Here is a 24,944-nt window from a genome sequence, read left to right on the forward strand (position 1 = left end):
TGATCCAGTGTATGGGATATTGAACCTGAACCAAGAAGGCAGCCTTAGTATCATTGTAGATTGAAAAAATTAAGTTCATTGTGGTGGTAGTGTTAAAAAGGCTAACACATGTTTGTCATTAAACAGAATACTTCAGTTTACCCTAATACAGAGCCAAGTGAATCTTTACAAGTAGTAGTGGATGCTGTTCTGATTGCAGTATCCCAGAGGTAAAAAATTGCTGGAGTGCCAGAGAAAAGCAGCTGAAGTGACTCAGTGATTTAGGGATGGGGGTGTCACATTAATTGTTTTAAGGTAGCTAAATGTTCGAAAGATGAAAGCTAAGAGGAAGAAGTAGAGGTGGAGAAACCTGTGCTATTTCATGAAACACCTTAAGTAGGTGATACTTAGGAATGTAAGACTGAGAAAAACACTTAATGTTCTGATGCTTTGGGAACCAGGCATTTCAAGAAAATGGGCAGAACTAGCTGGGTGAGGACCATGGTAAACTTGGGGGCATAGGCTTCATCTGAATTGGAAAACTATGGGTTAGCTTTGATTCATGGTTCCCATGTGAGAATTTGGACCCAGTATCTGAACTTCTGATACTGGAGGTTTGTAACATTGTACAGGAGGCAATTATCAAAACCATCCCCAAGAAGAAGAAATGCAAAAATGCAAAATGATTGTCTGAGGAGGCCTTACAAATAACTGAGAAAAAAAGAGAAGCAGAAGGCAAAGGAGAAAAGGAAAGATATACCCATCTGAATGCAGAGTTCCACAGAATAGCAAAGAGAGGTAAGAAAACTTTCCTAAGTCAACAGTGCAAAGAAACAGAGGAAAACAGTAGAATGGGAGAGACTAGAGATCTCTTCAGGAAAACTGCAGATATCAAGGGAACATTTCATGCAAGGATGGGCATGACAAAAGAAGTGGTATGGACCTAACAGAAGCAGAAGATCTTAATACAAGGTGGCAAGAATATACAGAAGAACTATACAAAAAAAATCATAACGGTCCAGATAACCATGATGGTGTAATTACTCGTCTAGAGCCAGACATCCTGGAGTACAAAGGCAAGTGGGCCTTAGGAAACATCACTATGAACAAAGCTAGTGGTGGTGATGGAATTCCAGCTGAGCTGTTTCAAATGCTAAGAGAATATACTGTGAAAGTGCTGCATTCAATATGCCAGCACATTTGGAAAACTCAGCAGTGGCCACAGGACTGGAAAACATCAGTTTTCATTCCAATTCCAAAGAAAGAATGCCAAAGAATGTTCAAACTACCGCACAATTGCACTCATTTCACATGCTAGCAAGGTAATTCTCAAAATCCTTCAAGCTAGGCTTCAACAGTATGTGAATCAAGAACTTCCAGATACACAAGTTGGGTTTAGAAAAGGCAGAGGAACCGGAGATCAAATTGCCAAGATCTGCTGGATCACAGAAAAAGCATGAGAATTCCAGAAGAACATCTACTTCTGCTTCATTGACTGTTCTAAAGCCTTTGACTGTGTGGATCACAACAAACTGGAAAATTCTTGAAGAGATGGGAATACCAGACCACCTTACCTGTCACCTGAGAAATCTAGATGTGGGTCAAGAAGCAGCACTTAGAACCAGGAACAACAGACTGGTTCCAAATTGGGAAAGGAGTACTTCAAAGCTGTATATTGTCATCCTGCTTATTTAACTTATATGCAGAGTACATCATGTGAAATGCCAGTCTGGATAAAGCACAAGCTGGAATCAAGATTGCCAGGAGAAATATCAATAACCTCAGATATGCTGATGACACCACCCTTATGGCAGAAAGTGAAGAGGAATTAAAGAACCACTTGATGAAGGTGAAAGAGGAGAGTGAAAAAGCTGGCTTAAAACTCAACATTCAAAAAACTAATTCATGGCATCCAGTCCCATCACTTCATGGCAAATAGATGGGGAAACAATCGTAACAGTGACAGACTTTATTTTCTTGGGCTCCAGAATCACTGCAGATGGTGACTGCAGCCATGAGATTAAAAGACACTTGCTCCTTGGAAGAAAAGCTATGACAAACATAGCATATTAAAAAGCAGAGACGTTACTTTGCTGACAAAGGTCCTTATAGTCAAAGTTGTGGTTTTTCCAGTAGTCATGTATAGATGTGAGAGTTGAACCATAAAGAAGGCTGAGCGCTGAAGAATTGATGCTTTTGAACTGTGGTGCTGGAGAAGAGTCTTGAGAGTCCCTTAGACAGCATAGAGATCAAACCAGTCAATCCTAAAGGAAATCAATCCTGAATATTCATTGGAAGAACTGATGCTGAAGCTCCAATACTCTGGCCAGCTGATTCGAAGAGCCGACTCATTGGAAAAGACGCTGATGCTGGGAAAGATTGAAGACAGGAGGAGAAGGGGACAACAGAGGATGAGATGGTTGGATGGCATCACTGATTCGATGGTCATGTGTTTGAGCAAACTCCAGGAGATGGTGATGGACAGGGAAGCCTGGTGTACTGCAGTCCATGGGGTTGCAAAGAGTTAGATAGGACTGAGTAACTGAACAACAACAATCTGAACTTCCTGTCTTTTTCTTTTCTTCTTTTAAAGAGACAGCTGAAGAAGTTTTGGGGGAAATCTACCACTTTTTACATTGACGACTAATCTTGATATGTAAAAAAATCAGTATATGGGCCAAAGGAAACATATCTCTGACTTTGATTTCATTATTCTGCTGGCTTCATAGACCACACACAAAGAGATTGCAGAAGAGAAGTGATCTAGATAAGTTCATGAATGTCAGGTTTTAAAAAATTCTGCTGTGTTTCAGATGTTGTCAACATTCAAATTAGCATTTATTTATTCAACAAGTATTTACTGAATGCCTGCTATGTACCAAGCACTACCAAAGAATGAAAGATGCAGAAACATTCTTGGACCTGACCTTTTAGTGGGAGGCACACAAACGATGACAAGACAGTGTAACTATTAAAAGGAAGTCTGAATGAGTAGGATGATGCGTGATAATGAAAGGAGGAGTTTAAAGTTGGTCCTGTAAAGGTGTGGAGCCATTAGAGAATTTGAATAGTTATAGTTTCATTAAATTAGCATTTTAGAAAGATCATTGTAATTCTGAGTTGGGGGGATCCTGGGTCTGAGCAAATATGGATTAGTCATTTCTTTAAATTGTTGTCATATTCCATCAGTCAGAATTTGCCTTTAATTTGAGGAATAAGTACAAAACTTAAAAGCACTGATCTTGGGACTTCCCTGGTAGTCCAGTGACTAGGACTGCGCTCCCAATTCAGGGGGCCCGGGTTCAATTCCTGTTTGGGGAAGTAGATCCCACATGCTGCAATGAAGATCAAAGATCCTGAGTGTGGGAACTATGACTTGGTGAAGTCAAATAAATAGAATTTTTAAAAAAATGTTAAAAAAAAACCCCACCAGTTTTAATCTTTAAATTGATTCTTTAGCTATTTCTTATTGTCATTTACCCTTAAAAAGTCATGTAGTGAAAATTTGGTTCTTATAAATGTTTAGTGTCTTATGCCAGTTTTATTAAAAAGATAGAATACTAGTATAATTTATTGTCTTTGTGTTGGAGTGGCAGAAAGATGTTATTTTTGTACAAGAGACTCTATAATTGGTAGAGTTATAAGATAATTTTTGAATATCCTGGACAAGTTAATCACTGGTGCGACTTTTGTTAACTTTAAAGAACTCTAGGGAAAATGGGATAAGGTTAGTGCTCTGTACATTTTCACACTATAGATTTGATTTAGCCAAGTAATGGTTACAGTAAGAATATACAGTAACCCCGGGCATATACTAATGCAATATAGTGTTGCCATTTAAAAATAAAATATAAGTTCATTCAGTGCAGCTTAGAGTTGGAGAAATTGACCTTGAAGATGAAGATATCTGTTTAGGGTAAAAAACTGAGAGAGGCTGAACCAGTCTGACAGAAAAAGATGTATAAAGCTCCTTAAGCGGTCACCAAGATGCAGTAGTAAAATATGGGTGCTGAAATTGTAAACCTTTATGGAAACAATCTACTGAGCCTTGGTTAAATGAGTTAAGCAAAGAATTGAGATGTGTAAAATTTGAGAACCTCCACTCTGGCCTACTTTGATCAGATTGCCTCTTCTCAGCACTTCATCTGTTCTTTTACAGAAGAAACTGCGTTTCAGACCCCCAAATCTAGCCAGATGCCTCGGCCTTCAATGCCATCATTAATTAAGACATCACTGTTCTCCTCAAAATTATCTACACCTGATGTTGCAAGTCCCCTGGCCACCCCATTTGGCTCTAGTGTAGTGAACCGGATGGCTGGAATTTTTGATGTAAACACAAGCTATGGGTCACCTCAAAGTCCTCAGCTCACAAGAAGAGGACCAAGATTATGGACTTCAGCTTCTGGTGAGGACTGTTTATTTTCTAAAATTTGAAATGTCATAGTTGCAGAGAATCATATAGCCTAAGTTTTTGCCTTCTTGGTTTTTTTTGTAGATCAGCAAATGACTGAATTTTCTAATCCTTCTCCATCTACCTCTGTTAGTGCTGAGGGTAAGACAGTGAGACAACCCAATGTGATTTATTCATGGATTCAGAATAAACGTGAACAGGTAGGATGATATGGGTATAGGATTTGTATTTACATATAGCATTGAGAACATCAAGGATGTCACATAAGTAAGCCATCAGGAATAAATAGAACTTTGGGAATGCTTCATATATTAAATTGACCCATATGAAATTACTAGTATTTGGTTTTGAGTTGTACAAATTACAAGTTCATATGGCTTAACCTAATGCAATGCCTTTGATCTATGAATTCTTTCATTTAAGAGATACTTATTAATTTCTTCATATATACTGTGTGTGTTTTTAGATACTGGGAAAACAGCAAACAAAAGTCCCTGACTGTATGTTTACATTCTTGTGAGGGCAGATAGCTGAGCAAGCACGTGTATTATAGTTCTGGGTGGTGAGATGAGGTAGCAGGCACCTGGAGCAGCTTGTCAGGTTCATTAGCTGTTGTAAAGACTGAAATTTTCTCTGAATGAGATGGATGACTACTGCATGGTTTTACCCACAAGAATGACATGATGTAACCTTACATTTTGAAAGTACTGCTGTGTTGAGACTAGACCCTCAGGGGGCAGGAGTGGAAGCAGAGAGACAGTAGTAAAGCTGTTAAGGTAATCTGGTGACCTGATGACGGTATCTGGATGACCTGAGTGGTGGTGGTGGAGACTGTAAAATGTGATCAAAGTCGGGGTGTATTTTGAAGATACGTATGATAGGATTTGCTTATGGTTTAGTTGTGGTGTGAAAGAATCAGTGTTGATTCTGAAGCTTTTAGCCTGAGGATCTGAAACAATGTAGTTGCAGTTTATTGAGTTGCAACTTACTGATGATTCTGGAAAAGAGATGTGATAGAGGCGAGGTAGGGAAATCATGAGTCTCATTTTAGACATAGCAATTTTGAGATACAAGACAATTCAGTGAAAATACTGAAGAAGATATTAGACATGTATCTGGAGTCTAGGGGAAAGTCCAGGTTAGAATTGAAATTTTGGAAGTCATCAGAGCATGAAAGCCATAGACTCCATGAAAATTTTTAGAGAGTGTAGATATAGAAGAAAAGAGATGCAAGAACTGGAACCCTTTGATGACAAAGTCTGGGAGGTGAGGAGGAATAGCAAAGGAGACCCAGCACCATTAAGGTGAGAAAGAACCCAGAAAAGGGTGTTTCAGACAGAAGTGTCAGTTGCTGCTGAAAAGAAAAGATGCTGCTATGTCTGAAAAGAAGCATGAGGTTCAAACTAAAAATGAACTGGTATGCTAGGAATATGGAGGTCATTGAGTCCTTGACAAGAACTATTGGGTGGAGTAGTAACAGCAAATACCTGACTGGCATGGGTTCCAGAGAGACTGGGAAAGGAATTGGAAGACACAGAGAAGCTAAATCTTTCAAGGAGATTGACTGTAAGGGGACCAGAGAAATGGGCTAATAGCTGGGGGATGTTGAGAGGCCAGGGAAAGGTTTTATTTTTTAAGATGGGAGAAATAACAACATGTTTGTTGATAGAATGCTCAGTTAATAGAGAGGACAGAACTGAAGGCATTTTACGAAACTTCAGGATCACCTGTGGCTCCATGTGTGTAAATACTGCTGTGTCATGAATTTACTTTCAAGTCAGTTGGGTTATGTAGCTTTTAACTTAATACTGAGAAAATTATTTTCCTTGTAAATGTCAACTAGTAGAAAACCACTTCTGTCTTAAGATCTTTTTTTTTTTTGTAGAGGAAATGTGGTCTTTTTTGGCATTAATATTAAGAGGTTAAAGGGTAGGGTAGTTGTAGAGAATTGAGAAAGAATATGGTTTTAGGAAATATCACCAGAACTACTCTTTGATTATGACAGGGCTCTAATTTGAGGACTAGACATGTGTACATGGGAGTCCAGTTTAGATTAGCTGGCCTGTCTTGGTTATCCAATTTATAGTACAAAGGTATTTACTTATGTGGTTTACCTTACTTTCTTTGTAAAGTGTGATGTGTTTCATTTAAGTTAGTGTCCGGAAGAACCTGGAAATGTGTAATATTATATTTAAGTAGCATCGAACTGTTCATGTGATAATTCTTACCTTTTTTTCCGTATCAGGTTAAGAATTTCTTATCAAAACGAGTGCTGATAATGTATTTTTTCAGTAAGGTAAGCATATGTAGTTATAACTTTGGGAGTGGGGGGAGAGAAAACAAAATAAGAAGTGAAGTAGCAAATAGGATTAGACTCCTCAATATTTAGCTTGATCCTAGCAAGCCAAACAGCTTGGCATCATGCTTCACTAAACCCCCCTTTAAACAGTACCTGACCTAGACACACATCTCCCATCAGTGACTTCCCAAGGCTGGGCTCTAGTGGCCTTCTGGGTCTCTTGACTGCAGGCAGCTTTGTGCCAAGGTGTGGCCCCTTCCTGCAAAGTGAGCAAATCCTTCATGGCTCATTTGTCCTGCTGACATCGTTGTGGCCATTTTGGTGTTCAGAAGAGAGATAACTGGGTTAGACTGCAGGTGTTAAACTGGTTTTGGATTAAAGTTGTAATTTAGGCCACAAACTAAATGGCTTTCCAGCTTATCTGTAGCTGCCCCAGCTGCTGTAGGGGAGTAAATCTCAGAGGTAGAAGCTAAAGATTCATTCCTGTTTTCACTGCTACAGCTGTTGTGTGTCAGTTAATCCTTTGATGAGAAAACCTTTGCCCATGTGTAGGGGAAAGAATTTTTGTTTTAATTATTTTAATCTAGCTTTTCTGTTTTTGCAGATACTGCATTATTAACTAATAGCGCACTCGTATTAATGTCTTGAAGTGAAAGTCTGTATTGGCATACATTCCTCATTTTATTCTTTGAGGATCCTACTCTGGTGGTGAGAGAGATCTGAGTAACTCTGGTAGAATATAGATACATACAGCAAAGAATCCTTTCAAGTTCTTGAAACTTTTTTCACTGTGGTAGCAGGGAATATCCATGCAACTAGCGAGAATGTTTGCCAGAAATAATCTGTAGCCTCTCCATTAGAGCCCTGGGAAAACCATCAGACCCCTGAGAAAGGTGTCTCATCTACCAAGAGAAAGAGGAGTTGTCTGAAGTTTTACTTCAGAGCTTTGTTTCAGAAGGATGGGAAGAAAACTTACCATTTGTCTTTCGTGTGCCATGCTCCTTTCACTTGTTCAGTCGATAAGTTGTGTCCGACTCTTTGCCACCCCCATGGATTGCAGCATGCCAGGCTTCTGTGTCCTTCACTTTCTTCCGGAATTTGCTCAAATTCATATCCACTGAACTGGTGATGCCATCCAACCATCTCATCCTCTGTCACACACTTCTCCTCCTGCCCTCAGTCTTTCCCAGCATCAGGGTCTTTACCAGTGAGTTGACTCTTCACATCAGGTGGCCAAAGTATTGGAGCTTCAACATCAGTCCTTCCAGTGAATATTCAGGGTTGATTTCCTTTAGGATTGACTGATTTGATCTCCTTGCTATCCAAGGGACTCTCAGGAGTCTTCTCCAGCACCACAATTTCAAAAGCATCAATCCTTTGACACTCAGCCTTCTTTATGGTCCATCTCTGACATCTCTACACGACTACTGGAAAAACTGTCCCCTCATTTAATTGTGACAGCATTCCTGTGAGGTGTCTTTTTGGCCTCCTCTTATAGAGAATGAAGCTTGAGGCTCAGAGGGGTCAAGTGGCTACCCTGAGGGCCCATAGCCAGTAAGTGGCAGAGCAGAAGCTGAATGAGATCTCCTTTTTCCTTGGAAGTGAATGGCCACCTTAGATTCTGGTTTTGCAGGTGTGTCTGCTGTGGGATAAGGAGTTGTAGACCCCACTGCTTAATGTGGAAGATGTAACATGTTGTCGTTGTGGATGGGCTTCACTGGCTGTGTTACGGTAGCCACTTACACAGGCCAGTTGTTGGCTCGCATCACAATACCTTGCTGTACTAAAGACTGTTAAGTGGTGTTTTTTCTTTGTAGTGGGGTTGAGGGTAGACACTTTAGGAGAGGTAGTATATACTTACTTAGGCAGTACTTTTTTTTTTTTTAAAGCATTCGTAGCCATTCTCTTTGGGCTTCCTTGGGGGCTCAGCGGTAAAGAATCTGCCTGCAATGCAGGAGAGGCGGGTTCAATCCCTTGGAGAAGGAAATGGCAACCTACTCCAGTATTCTTGCCTAGAAAATTCCGTGGACAGAGGAGCCTGGTGGGCTATGCTTTCTAGAGTCGCAAAGAGTTGGACACGACTGAGCAGCTGAGCATGCATGCAACCATTCTCTTGAATGATTTCTGTGTTAATGCTCTGAGGTGGGTTGAGGGAATATAACTTATTTTAAATGAGAAGCTGAGGCACATAGAGATTTAGATACTTGGCTGGAGTCACACAGTAAGTTGTAGCAGGATGCTTTATTGCAGTTAAATCATGATGTGTAAGAATTTCAGGTCTTAGCTCTTAACAGGCAGCTTTTATTATTTTAGTTTACGTGATTGATTAGATGAAATGATAATTTCTGGGCAACTGACTTAAATGTTTTTGTTGTATTTCAGCACCCAGAGGCCTCTATTCAGGCTGTGTTTTCAGATGCCCAAATGCATATTTGGGCATTAGAAGGTAAGTAGTCTCAGTGAGTTGCAACAATGATTTATTTATTCATTAAATATTGAGGTATTTAATGAAAGATCAGTTCTGGACTTTGATCTCAATCTTTGAATTTTCAGATACATTTTTATGTGTTTGTTTTATATAGATAAATTTTTCTTATTTAGGTTTATTTTAATTTAGTTAATTTAATTTATTTTAATTTAATTTTCCTTGTATATAAATGGAGAAACTGAGCCTGGGGTTCTTGCATCTCTTTCTCTACTTCAAAAAAATTGCAATTAATAGATTGTTTTTTAACCATTGCCTTATGTTGATGTAACTTGCTTGATGTATTTAAACATATTTAGCTTAGGTTTAGTTGTTAAAGAACTATTTCTTTTCATCTTACAGATACCACCTTCTCAATGTTTAAATGACACTTCCTCAGAGAGGCCTTTCCTGACCACCCTATGAAAAGTATCCTTACTTTGTCCCCTTATCAGGCTTTGTTTTCTTAGCCTTTATCACTGCCAAATACAGTATTTAAAAAAACTTTTTTCTATTAGAACATAAGTCAGATTCATCTTATTGAAGACTATTACAGTTCAGCACCTTTTCCATCCCTTTGCCTCTTTTTCTATACTATTACTCCCTTTTTTATTTAGACTTTTATACATTCAGAATATTAATTCTTCCTCAAATAGATGTATTGCAAGTAGATTTGCCTAATTTTTAACTTTTAACTTGTTTCTTCTTTTCCCCTCGAGGTCTGTCTCACTTAGTAGCAGCATCATTTACAGAAGATAGATTTGGCGTAGTCCAGACCACACTACCAGCTATTCTTAATACTTTTCTGACGCTGCAAGAGGTAGGCAATATGTGGACTGGGTGGAAGTAGAGGTCCTGTCTTCTCCCCCTGCCTAGCTTTTTCAGTTTGTTTCTTATATTTCACATTGAGTAACGAAAAACATGTTGGAAGTCAAAATAATTGTACTTCTCACCGTCAGGTACTTACAGTCTAAGACAGACTAGGAAGACAGATTTTTAATTCACTTATAAGTGTTAATTTTATTGTAACAGAGAAGGTATATTAAACCTGTAGGACATACCTCTGGTATTAATCAGATTATTTAGGGTATTGGAATTCTGTTCAGTACTATAGGTTTGTATCCTTACATAATTTGTAGCTTCTGAAAGTGACCTGTAGTTAAGTTACTTGTGTAAATAAGAGGTTACGTATCGACTGGAGGCTTAAGAAGATAGAGCTGGGACCAATGGATTCCTGCTACGAGGCTGGGTGCATAGTTTTAAACTGACAGGTCTTTTTAGTTCCAGGCTTAAAGGAAGAAAAATAAAATATATGCTTCTTGTTTTTCATTAGGCTGCCTTTCCTGACTTCGTGTCAGGTGATATGTTTTCACTGCCTTTATTGTTAGTTCTGTGTCAGATGAGGTGTATTAATAATGAGGGCTGGGGACATTTGAAGCTAGGGGCTTGGGTGTACGGGTTTTCTGGAGGAAGTATTTCTGAACTAGGTTTGAGGGATAACAGCTGGTGCATCTTTGGGTCTTGGGAAGCAATTTAAGATATGAGAGAAAACAAGCTTCACTCTTCCTTTCTTCAAATCTCAGTTCATTTTACCTCTTAGAAAGTTTTACACGTCAGAACCAGTGATTTTTTTCCTTCACTTTGTCCTTTTTGTGCCTACTTTCTCATGTATGTTATTTGAGACATTTATATACCCGTGGATAGTTTTAGTATTTGCATTCACTTCCCAACTACCTTACTGTAAAGAAAGAATTTTCTGCTGTTTGCACAACTTCTACTATTTGGCTTATCTAACTGCACATTAGGGTGACCATGATTATGGGTATATCTTTGGTACTCATAGCATAGCCTTTTTTTTTAATCACTCTGGTTGTGTAGTTTAAAATAAAACAACAGTACAATGTTCCCTAGTCTGCAGAGTGAATTCATTTCATTATTTTTTTGAACTTCAAGTCTATCTTGTGAAGTAAAGTGGAGATGTTTTGGCCCTGTCTTAGGCATGAAAGGGACTTGGTAGTGCAGTGGCTTACCTCAGATCTCACACACATCTTAGTGGCAGAGCTGGGACATGAATGTGATCTCACTGCAGGGCATTAGCAGTGGAATAGGCCTCAGGGAAAGCTGCAGATCCAGTCTCCAAACTTGTCTACCGTCTTTTGCTGGGCTTTTATTTTTACATAGGGTTTCCTTCAGAGAGAATGGCTCTACTTTTAGAACTGTAACTTTCAAACTTTTTAGACTATGATATGTAGTACATTAGACTCAGAATATAGAGGGGGGTGTGTGTGTGTAACAAATAAAAGATTCTTAGAACAGTGCTTACCTTTTATTTTGTGCTTCATTCTGATGTTTTCCACTCGTTCTACTCTAATGTTTTCCATTTCATTTTTAAAAAAATGCTGGTTGAAACAGTTGATTTCACAAGGATCACATTGCCCTAGAGCTATTCTGCACCAAAATTACTTTCTTAACTCCTCACCATCAAAACTCTTAATTCTTCATAGTTGATTATGGCTAGGTATGATAAGGAAAGCAAATTTGTTTATTTGGTTGTAGTCACTCTTACCTTTGATTAGGAAGGTATGAATTACAGATTTATTGAAGGCTCAAGCTCTTTTACTTTTAAACAGGAGCTGAATGGAAAATACTTTTGAGGGGCAGAGGAGAAAGAGGCAAAGGTATATTTTTGAGAGTTTGGGAAGTGTTAAATGGAACAGAAACCGCTCCTTGCGAGGCTTGTGGCATCTGTTCTCCCCAAGACAACATCACAGTCGCCCTTTTGGTCATGCTCTACAGTCATCAGATTTTGCAAACTACCTTGCAGTCTTTCTACCCCATATCCCATGGTTGAGTGTCGTGAGTGAGTCAGTGTCCACATTTATCCTACACTTTGACTTTCTCACTGTTTTTTGTTTTTCTAACTTTTTACTTTGTCCTGGGGAATAACCAATTAACAATGTTGTGCTAGTTTCAGGTGAACTGTGAAGAGACTCAGCCTTACATGTACATGTAGCCATTCTCCCCTAAGCTCCCCTCCCAGCCAGGCTGCTACACAACATTGTGCAGAGTTCCATGTGCTATACACTAGGTCCTTGTTGGTTCTCCATTTTAACTATAGCAGTGTGTACATGTCCACCCCAAACTCCCTAATTCTCCCTTCACCTTCCCCTTCTCTTTGGGCAACCAACCATAAGCTCATTTTCAAAGTCTCTTGAGTCTCTTTTGTAAGTAAGTTCATTTGTATCATTTCATTTTAGATTCCACATATAAGGGCTGTCATATAATATTTCTTCTTTTTCTGACTTACTTCACTCAATAAGTAAGTCTCTAGGTCCATCCATATTGCTGCAAATGGCATTATTTCATTCTTTTTAATGGCTCAGTAATGTTCCATTTATGTATGTACAACATCTCCTTTATCCATTCCTCTGTCGATGAATATTTAGGTTGCTTCCATGTCTTGACTGTTGTAAAGAGTGCTGCAGTGAACACTGGGGTGCATGTATCTTTTCAGATCATGTTATTCTCCGGATTTGTGCCCAGGAGTGGGATTGCAAGGTCATATGGTAGCTCTAGTTTTAGTTCTTCAAGGAATCTCCATACAGTTCTCCAGAGTGGCTATACCAATTTACATTCCCACCTACAGTGTAGGAGGCTTCCCGTTTCTCCACACCCTTTTTCCAGCATTTAATTTTTGTGGATTTTTTGATGATAGCCACTGTGACTAGTGTGAGATGGTATCTCATTGTAGCTTTGATTTGAGTTTCTCTCGTAATTAGCTGGGTTGAACATCTTTTCAAGTACCTCTTGGCCATCTGTATGTCTTCTTTGAAAAAATGTCTATTTCGGTCTTCTGCCCATTTTTTTTGAGTGGGTTGTTTGTTTTGATGCTGTTAAGCATCATGAGCTGTTTGTAGATTTTGGAGACTAATCCCTTATTGGTCACATCGTTTGCAAATGTCTCCTCCCAATCTGTGGATTGTCTTTCATTTTGTTTATTGTTTCCTTTGCTGTGCAACAGCTTTTGAGTTTAAGTACGTCCCATTTATTTATTTTTGTTTATATTTCCATTATTCTGGGAGACAGATTGAAAAAATATTGCTGTGATTTATGTCAGAGTGTTCTGTTGCCAGTCTTTTACACAGTTATCAGTCTCAGCCTTTGACTGTCATCCAAGCTTCATCGGCCTGTGTATTGTCCACCTCCAAAGCTTAAAACTCCAGGATTCTAGCTTCTAAGCCAGAGTCCTTAAATGTTTTTGTGCCAGAGATCCCTTTAGCAGTCTTGATGAGGCCCATGGACTTTTTCCCAGAATAATGGGAAAAATAAATACATAAAATATAAAGTCTTTCAGATTAGAAAGGAAATCAGTTATATTAGAATATAATTTTGAAAGTATTAAGTTTGTGATACATTAATACATTAAATAACAAGGTCTATCAGTGGGTCTATGGACAAGGAAATGGCAACCCACTCCAGTATTCTTGCCTGGAGAATTCTGTGGACAGAGGAGCCTGTCAGGCCATAGTCCATGGGGTCACAAAGGGTCAGACATGACCAAGTGACTGAGCATCAGTGGGTCTAACTCATCGTTTTGAAGTAACGATATGATGAATGGTATTTAACGATAATTACACTAGTATGATGAAAATATTGATGATTTCTGTTGGTGGCAAAGTTGGAGGAACTACTAATGCTATTGTGATTTACTGTTTCATAATTGAAAGAATTGCTAAATTTTAATTAGAGCTTAGTAAAGATAAACATGTCATTTTTAGCCCAGAGTTCATGGTCCCTGAATTCTATCCATAGATCTGTGGGCCATGTAAGAGCCCCTGTCTCCCCCATGCACAGCCTTTTATGCCTTTGCTTCTTCTGTACACTCTCTTTGTCTTTGCTAAAATTTTCACTTCCTTTGTTTTTCAGCTCCCCCCTAGCTACACATAACGTCTTTCCCTATTCAGGTTACACCTTATAGTCTGTCACTTCAGCCATTTCGTTACCAGTTCCTTCACCTCCTAGTTGCCAGGTCCTTCAGTTGCACCCATGTGGCAAAACTCTAAGGGGTCAATCCCATACTGACCACCTACCCTTTCTCTTGCCCATCCCTCCTACTTCAGCCTCACTTCAGACCCTTGGCATTCCTGACCTGAATTATTACTATGGCCCTTTGCTCTCGGGACTTAACAGGGACCCTTCATTCTGACTTCAGCCACTCTCTAGTTCTTCCCATAAGCCCTCTAGTCTCATAACTACCATGGACTATTCTATTCCTACACCCCTGCCCCAAATATATTTTATTTTCTTAACCTAACTCTATACTTGATGCCTTTTCTCTCCTTCTTTGCCTAGAACACATTTTTTTCATTTTCTCTGCCTCCACCTGTAACCCCCATTTTATCATTTTATTACATTGCATGTTCATTGTTCACTTTTATTGTCTTTAGTCAGAGTACGGGGCTTCCCTGGTGGCTCAACTGGTAAAGAATCTGCCTGCAATGCAGGAGACCCGGGTTTGATTCCTGGGTCAGGAGGATTCCCCTGGAGAAGGAAAGTCAACCCACTCCAATATTTTTGCCTGGAGAATTCCATGGATAGAGGAGGCTAATGGGTTATGGTCCATGGGGTTGCACTGAGTCAGACACGAGTAGAGTCAGGGACCTTGTCTTATTTCTGTATTCCTAGCATCTGACCTGGTACCTGGCAAATAACAGGTACTTACTTATTAAATGCTTGTTGGATGACTGCTGGATAGCTTCATGGTTGGTTTGATGGGTGAAGGCTTCTGTTCTGGGGCCTGAATTAAATGACAGTTCTGATGTGAGTTAATTATAATAGTCACAAGCCCCTTCGTTTTGTAAGACAGGGATGTCATGTGACTCATATGAGTCCTGTTGTATGTTTTTGGCTTTATATTCTTTGATGTAGAAGGGATTCTTGCTCTTAATAACAAAAATAAGTTCTAAATAGCTCTGTAATTTAAGGCAAGTTATAAAATACAGGCTTCTGGATTTACTAAGGAACAGTTGTATGCGGGGCTTCCCAGTTGACTCAGCGATAAAGGATCTGCCTGCATTGCAGGAGACTCAGGTTTGATCCCTGGGTCGGGAAGATCCCCTGGAGTAGGAGATGGTAACCCGCTCCAGTATTCTTGCTTGGAAAATTCCATGGACAGAGGAGCCTGGGGGGCTCCAGTCCATGGGGTTGCAAAGAGTTGGACACAACTGAGCACACACACATACACAAGGAACAATTATATGGAGCTGTTTTGTTCTTCTGCTTTACTTTTCACTGTCAATCACTTCAGCCATTTTACTGAGTCATTAAAGACAAAATATGAAAGAAAAGGTGGAGCCTTTCATTCTTCAAACCATTCAGAGGGCAAGAAGTGGAGAGATGGATATCCTCGGACAGTTGTTCCTAATAATAGTGGGCCAAGCCATCCTGGGAGATCCAAATATTACAGTGGGTTCATGAATCCATACATGCATTGCTGTCATCTGAATAATTAATGTTTGTCTGACATAGTTACAGCTATTTTTTAGAGGTTTCTATATACTGTTTTGGTTAATTGAAGTACATATTTATTTAAAAGCATTATTGAGTTCATGGAATTATTTCCCACATTAGTGGATGGAGAATAGTTACTGTGCCATGGAATTCCACTACATAGTTATCTATCTGTCTAAGTGTGTGTGTGTATATATATATAGAGTCTTTTAAAAGGGTCCTTAAATATAAAAAGTTGGGGACCAAAATGGTAGAGTGGTTTTTTAAATTAAAAAAAGTTTTTTTAATTGTGTTAAAATGCACATATAAAATTTAAAATACACAACATTTTAGCTCTCTTTTTGTGTATAGTTCTGTATCATTAAGTACAGTCACATTGTTTAACCATCAACCACTTTTTCATCCTTGAAAGTATGTTTTAAACTTTTCAGGAAGACTTCTAGTCTTTGAAGAGTCACTATCACCTTGATGTAGGATATCAGTTCTATCTATCATTTTTTTTCCTTATTGCCTAAAGGTCAAATTTTGATATACTTGGAAATTTGAAGATTACCTTTATACTATTCATATATTCAGTAAATATTAATTATCAAACAGTTCGGCGTGTGCTGAGATACAGAATAAGAAAAGACAAACATGGTTCTTGCCCTCCAGGAGCTTGAAAAGTTAAAGTGGTAGTTGCTCAGATGTGTCCGATTCTGTAACCTCAAAGAGAAAGGCATACAAATAAGTAACAGAAAGTAAAACAGGAAGTCATACAAGTAAGTGTAAGTGCCACAGTGTACAAAAATGCAGAGTGATTAAAGCACATGAAACAGGCAAGTCTAACTAGGCTTGTGAATAGGAGATTAAAAGGAAGGGTGTGAAGTCATGAAAGGCTTCCCTTAGGAAGTGACACAGAAGTTAGAAGGAAGAATGAAGAGGAAGAAAGGAATGTTCTTGAGGGCCAAAACTCTTAAGTTTGAAGACCCAGATCCAGAGACCCTTGACCAGTATTCTTCCACAAGTCACACTGTTTGTTTTTGTTTCTCTAGAATCGTATTTTTTATTTCTGTATTTATTTTTATATATTATATATTTTCAGTTTTTATGCTTTTCTAGAATCCAAAAGAAATGTTCTTTCTTTAATTTTTGTAAAAATCCCATGAAGTTAGAATAAAGCTTATTTTGCATGATTGAATCTCTCTCAAAAAGACTATATCTATATCTGTTGGTATGACTTATTCAAGATCATGCTCAATAAATGGTCAGGTGAATTTGTAAACCAGGCTTTCACACCCGAAGTTCTTTCCTTTCTACCATATCAGGTCACCTCTGCGAGGGCTTGGCAGGCCATGTATTTCTTAACCTCCTTTCTTAATATCGACTGTAGCAGGTTAGAAGAGCCAATGTGTGTATGTGTGAGATCTCGAGGCCGAGCTACCTGTGTTTAAATCCTAGTTTGTACTGAAGCGCTCAGGGTGCCTAGCCCGTGTTATTGTTGTGTTGTTGTAATTGCTAAGTTGTGTCCGACCTTTCGCGACCACACGGACTGAAGCCCTCCAGGCTTCTCTGTCCGTAGGATTTCCTAGGCAAAAATACTGGGGTGGGTTGCAATTTCCTTCTCCAGGGGATCTTTCCGACCCAGGGATCGAACCCATGTCTTCTGCATTGCAGGTGGATTCTTTACCACTGTGCCACCTGGGAAACCCTAGCTTATGTTAAGCGCTCAGCAAATGTTAGCTCTTATTACTTTGTTGTCAGCATTACCATGCTGTATGACAGAATTCTTGTACAGGAGAAAAGATTTTTAAAGATTAAAAAGAAAGTACTGCTGTCAATACCGTAAGCAAGTAGTCTGGGTGACAGTGTCAGACAGATGCCCAAGGCCCCACTGTTCTCTGAGATTAGTATCTTCATTTATAAAATGAAAATAGTATCTTGCAGGAATATTATGAGGGTTAGAAATAATATCTGTGAAGAGTTTAAAATGGTTCTGGGCAAGTAAATGTACAATATGTACATAATATACATAATGTACAATAAATAGCAGATACTATTATTGTAAATACTTAATGAAATGAAATGAAGCAAATGGTTATCAGACATGACTTCATTAGCAAATTATTTTATTATTTAAATGAGATGATATACATATATATCACAATTAACTGAGTTCCTGACACAAAATAACTGCAATCAATAAATTTAGCTCTCATTATCATCGTCTGACATTGTTCTTATTCTGTAGCAGTGGTCCTCACCCAAGGGTGATTTTGTTCCCCAGGAGGTGTTCAGGAGTGTCTGCAGACAGCCTGACTGTCACAGTGGGGGCTGCCACGGCATATGTTGTGTAGAGGCCAGGGGCGCTGCTGAACAGCCTGCACTGCACAGGTCAGGCCCCACGGGAAAGAACCGCCCAGTCCAGAATGTCAGTAGTGCTCAGTTTGACAAACTTTGATCCATAATCATGACTTTCAGTAACAAAGTCCACTCTTATCCTTAGCATTTGTTTGGGATTCTGGCTTTAGTGGAGCAGAACTCTTTTTAACTAGGTTACAAGTAGGATCCTTGAGACCAGGAACTTTCTTTTTTTTTTTAATTAATTAATTTATTTATTTTACTTTATAATATTGTATTGGTTTTGCTGTACATTGACTTGAATCCTCCATGGGTGTACATGTGTTCCCCATCCTGACCCTCCCTCCCACCTCCCTCCCCATTCCATCCTTCAGGGTCATCCCAGTGCACCAGCCCTGAGCACCCGGTCTCATGTATTGAACCTGGACTGGCGATTCGTTTCACATATAATTTATGTGTTTCAATGCCATTCTCCCATATCATCCCACCCTCTCCCTCTCCCACAGAGTCCAAAAGACTGTTCAATACATCTGTGTCTCTTTTGCTGTCTTGCATACAGGGTTATCGTTACCATCTTTCTAAATTCCATATATATGCGTTAGTATACTGTACTGGTGTTTTTCTTTCTGGCTTATTTCACTCTGTATAATAGGCTCCAGAAAGAGACACGTGTATCCCAATGTTCATTGCGGCACTGTTTATAATAGCCAAGACATGAAAGCAACCTAGATGTCCATCAGCAGATGAATGGATAAGAAAGCTGTGGTACATATACACAACGGAATATTATTCAGCCATTAAAAAGAATACATTTGAATCAGTTCTAATGAGGTAGATGAGACCAGGGAGACTTTCAAGGCTCTGCATGGCAGACTTTTGTTAATGATGTTGATAGATAAATAATCAGAAAAGAGCAACTAGACTTTTCTGTTTATGTGGCCTTTGTGCATATACTACTGCGTATAAATGTAAATGGGCAAAAAGTGCCGGTTTCCATAGTACAGCCCCTCTTTAGGCTTCTGTTAGGGCCAAAGTGAGGCCTTCATAGAATTTATTTTTCCCAGAGTATATTGTTCAGTGGTGTGTCATACTCACCAGTTACTCTTACTTCATTGTTTGGAATAATTCTTAACTAGATATTTGATATTCCAGTTGTGTGATCTGAGTCTTAAGGGCAGGAACCAATGCATAAAATGAGTGCTCAATAGATACTTGTTTAATCTCATAGCTGATTAAGTGGATACTTCAGTTCTGGCAACCATGGGGCATATCATTAAATACTATAAACCAATGTTCTCTCGGTTCAAGTTATTCATATACTACCAGCATAGTTTTTGCCTTAACTGTTGATTAGCATACACTATTGTCATAATTTTAGTCATATTTATATACCACCTAAATGAGCTATTATTTACTTAGTATTTTAAGTTAAATTTATTTAAAAGGAAACATTATCACTGTTGTAAAAGGAAAGCTAGTTTGACTTGCTATGAATAGATATAGGTCTACCCGTTCCTTATCTCAAACCCTCAAATTATTTCAAAATTTAGGTATTTTAAGATTTTTCAAAATGTTACATGGTATACAATCATATATTTTGTAACACTGCTATTGCTATCTGAGGTAGAAGCCCCTTAATCAGATGCAGTAATGTTTTTCTCCAATGAAATATCTGAATATTCATAGCAAGTGGAATAAAGAATATAAATAACCTATGTCAGCTTAGGTTAGGTTTTATTGTCAGGCTTTCTGGATTTCGGTATTGAGGAGAAGACAATGAAAGAAAAAAGACAGTAATTTTAAGCTCTTTTTGCTGAAGTCCCTGAACCTGAAGCCTTCTTGTCCTTTTGTTGTGAAAGGAGATTAGAGAGGATGAGAAATGTGTTAAGGACACATCACCTCCATACTGAGACTTTCTTCCCCAATGTAACTTTTATACATTTGTGTCTGTTGGACCCAATTTAAGTTTTGGCATTTATTTTTTTGAGCTATTCCAATTATTTGTGAGGATTGATATTTTATGACTTTCATTCTTTCTTAGAGTTCTTTTAAAGAACAAAGAGAAAACAAAGTTCATTCCTTTACAATTACCCTTTCGACCATTTTAAAATCTGAGATGTATTATGGAATCCTAGTGATTTTACATTTCCAGTGTCTTGAAACAGTTTGCTATTTGATCATCCTAGGAATTATTTCATCATTACTCATCAGTTATTCCAATTGTGGTAAAAAGACCAGTAAGAAAACAGAATGATGAAATCATATAGCATTGCATCATCTTTCAAGAAAAGGTATATAAATAGTCTGAACAAACATCTTTATCGTTTCTTTTAAGCTTTCAATGAATACAATTGCTAATTCAGATTTAAAAGATTTTTCACTCATGATGGTAAAAAGGAGAAAATTGCCCATATGTTAAATAATTATTTAGATAAATCAGATGATGCATGCAGAGACACAGCACTCTAGAAATTTATATGATTCTTAAATGGATGCATGCTGAAGATATACAAAGGTGTATACAAAAGTGATTGGAAGGAAATAGTTGATGTTGAAATGAAAAAAAGTCACATGTAATAAAATAATTTTATATGTGATTGATCATTTCAGTTCATTTTTATAAACCTAAGAATGAAAATGTTTTGCACAGTTAGGGTACAAAAAAATGGCTGAACTTTGCAACAAAATTATGAACTGTCAAAAGTTTTTAAAAGTATTGTGTTTTGATGGTGCAGATGTAAGAAAAAGAACCAGAGATAATGATAAGCTAGAGTCTGTTGGAGATATATCTTCAATTTGAAATCAGTATTATAGGATGGATATGTTCAAGGTTTGTTCATGATAGCTGATAAGCAGCTAGTTGCATTCAAAAAACATTTCATACTTCAGGTGTTTATATCTTTGAAACCTGGAAACTATGTTTATAATCTTATTTATATTGCTTTAAAGTTATTTTATATTATCCTGTCATTCTTTGTAAAAAGACTATAAAAAGGGTCCACTGAATCCAGGTGAAAATGATGATGACTATTTTGCTGGTATACAGAGGGTTAATTAGGTTTATAAGAAATTTGAAAAGGAAGTAATGTGTTCATTGTGATTCAGTGTTACTTAATGTTACTTAAGTATGTCACTGAATACTGTCTTGCATACTGCCTAGACTATCTCAAGCATGCCCCAGTCTCGGGCATCCCTCTTACAAGTTTCTGTTGAAAGAGTAAATTATTGGACTTGCAGTTATTGTGACAGACTGAACACATGCATCAAATCTTGTTCCTTCCCCCTAAACTCTGCTAAACTATAGTGAAAGTACTTTTAAAAAGACATAAATCCATTAATAGGAGAGGAGGCAACAGCAACAAAGTTTTCAAAGCTGGAGAGCAGATGGTTGAGATAACTAACTTAGCAGAGTCCAGAGGCAAATGTGAAGGTGGTAGTGGGGTGAGCACCAAGCACCTCTGGGACCAAGGCCTGAGGAACAGATACCAAGACAAGGAGGTTGTATGAGAGCTGTTGAAACCCAGCTAGAGCCCTAGATTCTCTGAGGTGCTTCTCCCTCATTCCAGAAGTTAAGCTTCATCCTTTAGAGAGAGTGGAGCACTGGCTCTCTGGACTGGGAGAGTTCATAGTTGTAGGCACTCTACTAAAAGCTTAAGGTGTGCTCGATAGCTCTGTTACCTACTCAGTTTCCCTGAGCACTGGGAACCAGGCCTTCCAGAGAGGGTACTGGCAGGTTCTTCTTTGGGAATTCTGATCGAGAAGCAAGACCTAAAGTTACTGAGTTGGGCACTCACTCTTCCCCCTGACCCCCGCCTCCCCCTCCCCAAGAAAAGTCCATTCAGATCACCTGTTGTGAAGCCTGTTGTCAATAATCCCCAGTCATGTACTGAAAGCTGTTATCAGTAATTTCTAGTACTCAGAGCTTTTGGTCCAGCTCTTTAGAAGGTCCTGTTCTTAGTCATGAGCCAAGGATCAGTATGTTTCGAGGGAAGTCTTCAATACAGATGATAGAGACCAAGTGGAGTACAGAGGGAAAAGAAACTCTAAAACAAAAATAAACCCCAAAATATAACAAAAACCACAAAAATCCTCAGAAATAAAAGAGGGTATTGCATCCTGGAAACAAAAATAGGACGTTGAAATAAAAAGGATCATTTAATTGACATAAAAGAACTCTTGAAATTAAAGACATGATGGCAGAAGCCATTTTACCTAGAATCTTAGGTACTTTTTGGGTGCTTACATCCATAACTATAAATAATAGACTTATGCTATTGCTTCTTGTCACCTTAGATGTTATACTTGCTGCAGTAGATTAACACAGTTATTCTTCTCAATCTTCTCTTCTCCTTTCTCTTAATATAGTTATAGCATTTAAAGGGGCTTCCCTGATAGCTCAGTTGATAAAGAATCCACCTGCAATGCAGGAGACCCTGGTTTGATTCCTGGGTCGGGAAGATCTGCTGGAGAAGGGATAGGCTACCCACGCCAATATTCTTGGGCTTCCCAGCATTTAAAATTATAATATTTACCTTTGGCTTTTAAAAGTTATTACTTAAATCTCTTTCTTACATTGTCCAGTATGTAAATGAAATCAGTTTCACTTGTGAGTTCACTCTCCCTATCTATTCTTGCACATAGATGCTTTATCATCTAGAATTGAAAAGGAAGATAAGCTAGTTTTGTAAATAACCTTACTTATGTAAAGTATAAAGTTTGATCTTTTTTTGGACTGAGATTCGGAATAAAGGTATTCTTACCTGTCATGCATTGTAAGCAGAGTAGGACATCTGTGTTTCACTTCCCACTTTTGAATTTTCAAGGCTGTAAAAGTATATAACTGCTTTATAGAGGATGGGTGTGGACTTTTCCCTGGTAACTGCTGAAGTGGCAGAACCTTGACTGTGCTGTTTTTCAAACCGTTCGACTGTGATCCAAAATAAATACTTTATTATATGTCTATGTGTTATCTCTGTATCTATCTATATGAAATGAAATCTCTTTAATCCTTGCACTGAGTTAGCTGTTTTGATAGTCTGAACTAATGTGTTTCCTTTTTTTCTTGATATAGTCAGTTGACAAGTACTTCAAGCTTCCTCATGCTTCCAGTAAGCCACCTCGAATTTCAGGAAGCCTGGTGGACACTTCATATAAAACATTAAGATTTGCATTCAGAGCATCACTGAAAACAGCCATCTATAGGATAACTACCACATTTGGTGAACATCTGAAGTAAGTTTATCTCTTCTATTCACTTTTAAGAGTTTCCCTGAGAAACAGGCATGAGAATTAAGGCTCATAAATTGAAAGTGATTTTTGGGGGACCTTCTTGATTTCTACTGGGAAGTAACAGCTTAGATTTAGATTTAATATTTGCATTTTAAAAATTGGCCTATTGTATAAGCTTTGGGACCTTCTTTCAGATGGATTAAAAAAAAGAGGATAGAAAGTTATAAAAGCAGCAAATGTAATTATATATTGTTTTCTTAAATTCCTAAAATAACCTTAAGGGAGAAAAAAGGCAAAATGAATACTCTCCAGAAAAGCATATTAAAAATAATTCTGTTATTACATCTTGGTTAGCAAACCAAGACTTGGGGTGAGCAGAGTATTCCATAAATGAGTCCTTGGTGCTTTGTGAATCATGCTGGAAAAACAGCAACAGATCATAACACCTTCAGAAACGGAACCAGAAAGAAAACCACAAATGCCAAGCTTGTGTATATTTAGTTTCATTGATGTTTACTGCTTTCTTTTCATGAAATAATCTAGCTCGGCAGTGTAAGGGATACTAGTTTACTAACTAAATTATGTTTATCATAATTGTAAATAAACTTTAAAAGATATGAGATTGCTCTGTTTTTTTCTGTATGCAATTAATAGTTTAGAACTTCCTCAAACTAGCTGCTTTTAGAAATAGTAGTATATTTCTTTTTACTTCCATAAGGCAAATACATAAAACATACTATATACATACATAAGGTAGCCACAGCAGCAAGTTTATGGAACACTTTGGTTCTATGTGGGAATACAGAAAAGCTGTAGATAACCCTCTGTCCTTAAGAAGTTTATTCATTTGTTTAAAAACAAACCAGAAAAAAAACGTTCATAGTGTGCTTTCTGGATCTGCAGTCTCTAATATGATAGCTATGTGTTGCTATTTAAATTTAAATTAAGTTAAATAAAATTGAAAATCCAGTCTGTCAGTTACATTGGCCACCTTTCAAGTCCTCAATAACTACACATGACTACTGGCTAGTATACTGGACAGCTTAGGTATAAAACATTTCCATCATTGCAGAAAGTTCTTTTGGACAGTGCTATTCTAGACAATACACTTAGCACTTTTCATTTATTCTTCTCAAAGAGCCTGTGAGGTGTAGAGATTATCATAATTGTATAATATAGAAACTGAGACTCAGCTTAAGAACGTGCCTGATAGCACCATCAAGTCAGTGTTAGAACATAAACCTGAAATTAGGTCTTTCTTGCTCTTAAGATTCCACCTTCTTACCCTATACAACGCTAGACTCTGTCCAAGATGTCAACTGTAAGGTTTAAGGTATAAATGTAAGGTACAAGATGTAAGGTACTCTTAGAAAATTCTCAGTGAATTCAGATAATGAAATACATATGGTGATTGATGTATATTGATGATACAACCAAAACAGGAAGAAAAGGGGAAAATAGATTTCTTCCATAAGAAAAGAAGATAGATGATTATTAAAAAAAACTGTAAGAATGAAACTCTGCCTTAATTTCTTTTCTCTGAGTAGAGCCATATATTATATATGTACTAAAATTGATGAAGCCAGTGAAGACTATTTTGTGCAAATATTGGACAGAATGGTAATAGGAGAAGCATTAGATTTGGAATTAAAACATTTGGATATGTGTCTGATTACACTACTGACTGTCTCTTGTAGTTGTGGACAAGTTAT

The 24,944-nt window shown here is 37.9% G+C and overlaps 1 protein-coding gene across 2 annotated transcripts in view; it reads left to right on the top strand.

Moving 5' to 3' along the window:
* The window catches only part of NDC1 (NDC1 transmembrane nucleoporin), a 55,194-nt gene that overhangs the window by 25,853 nt on the left and 4,397 nt on the right, over positions 1-24,944 (top strand). The window contains exons 12-17 of one of the 2 annotated variants that reach the window (XM_065912689.1): positions 4,139-4,384; positions 4,475-4,590; positions 6,636-6,686; positions 9,072-9,135; positions 9,873-9,973; positions 23,075-23,235. In XM_065912689.1, coding sequence (XP_065768761.1) covers positions 4,139-4,384; positions 4,475-4,590; positions 6,636-6,686; positions 9,072-9,135; positions 9,873-9,973; positions 23,075-23,235 — 739 coding nt within the window. The other variant, XM_065912698.1, reaches the window with a different exon arrangement.

This window comes from Muntiacus reevesi, chromosome 1, assembly GCF_963930625.1.
Source record: "Muntiacus reevesi chromosome 1, mMunRee1.1, whole genome shotgun sequence".
Taxonomy (NCBI): Eukaryota; Metazoa; Chordata; class Mammalia; order Artiodactyla; family Cervidae; genus Muntiacus; species Muntiacus reevesi.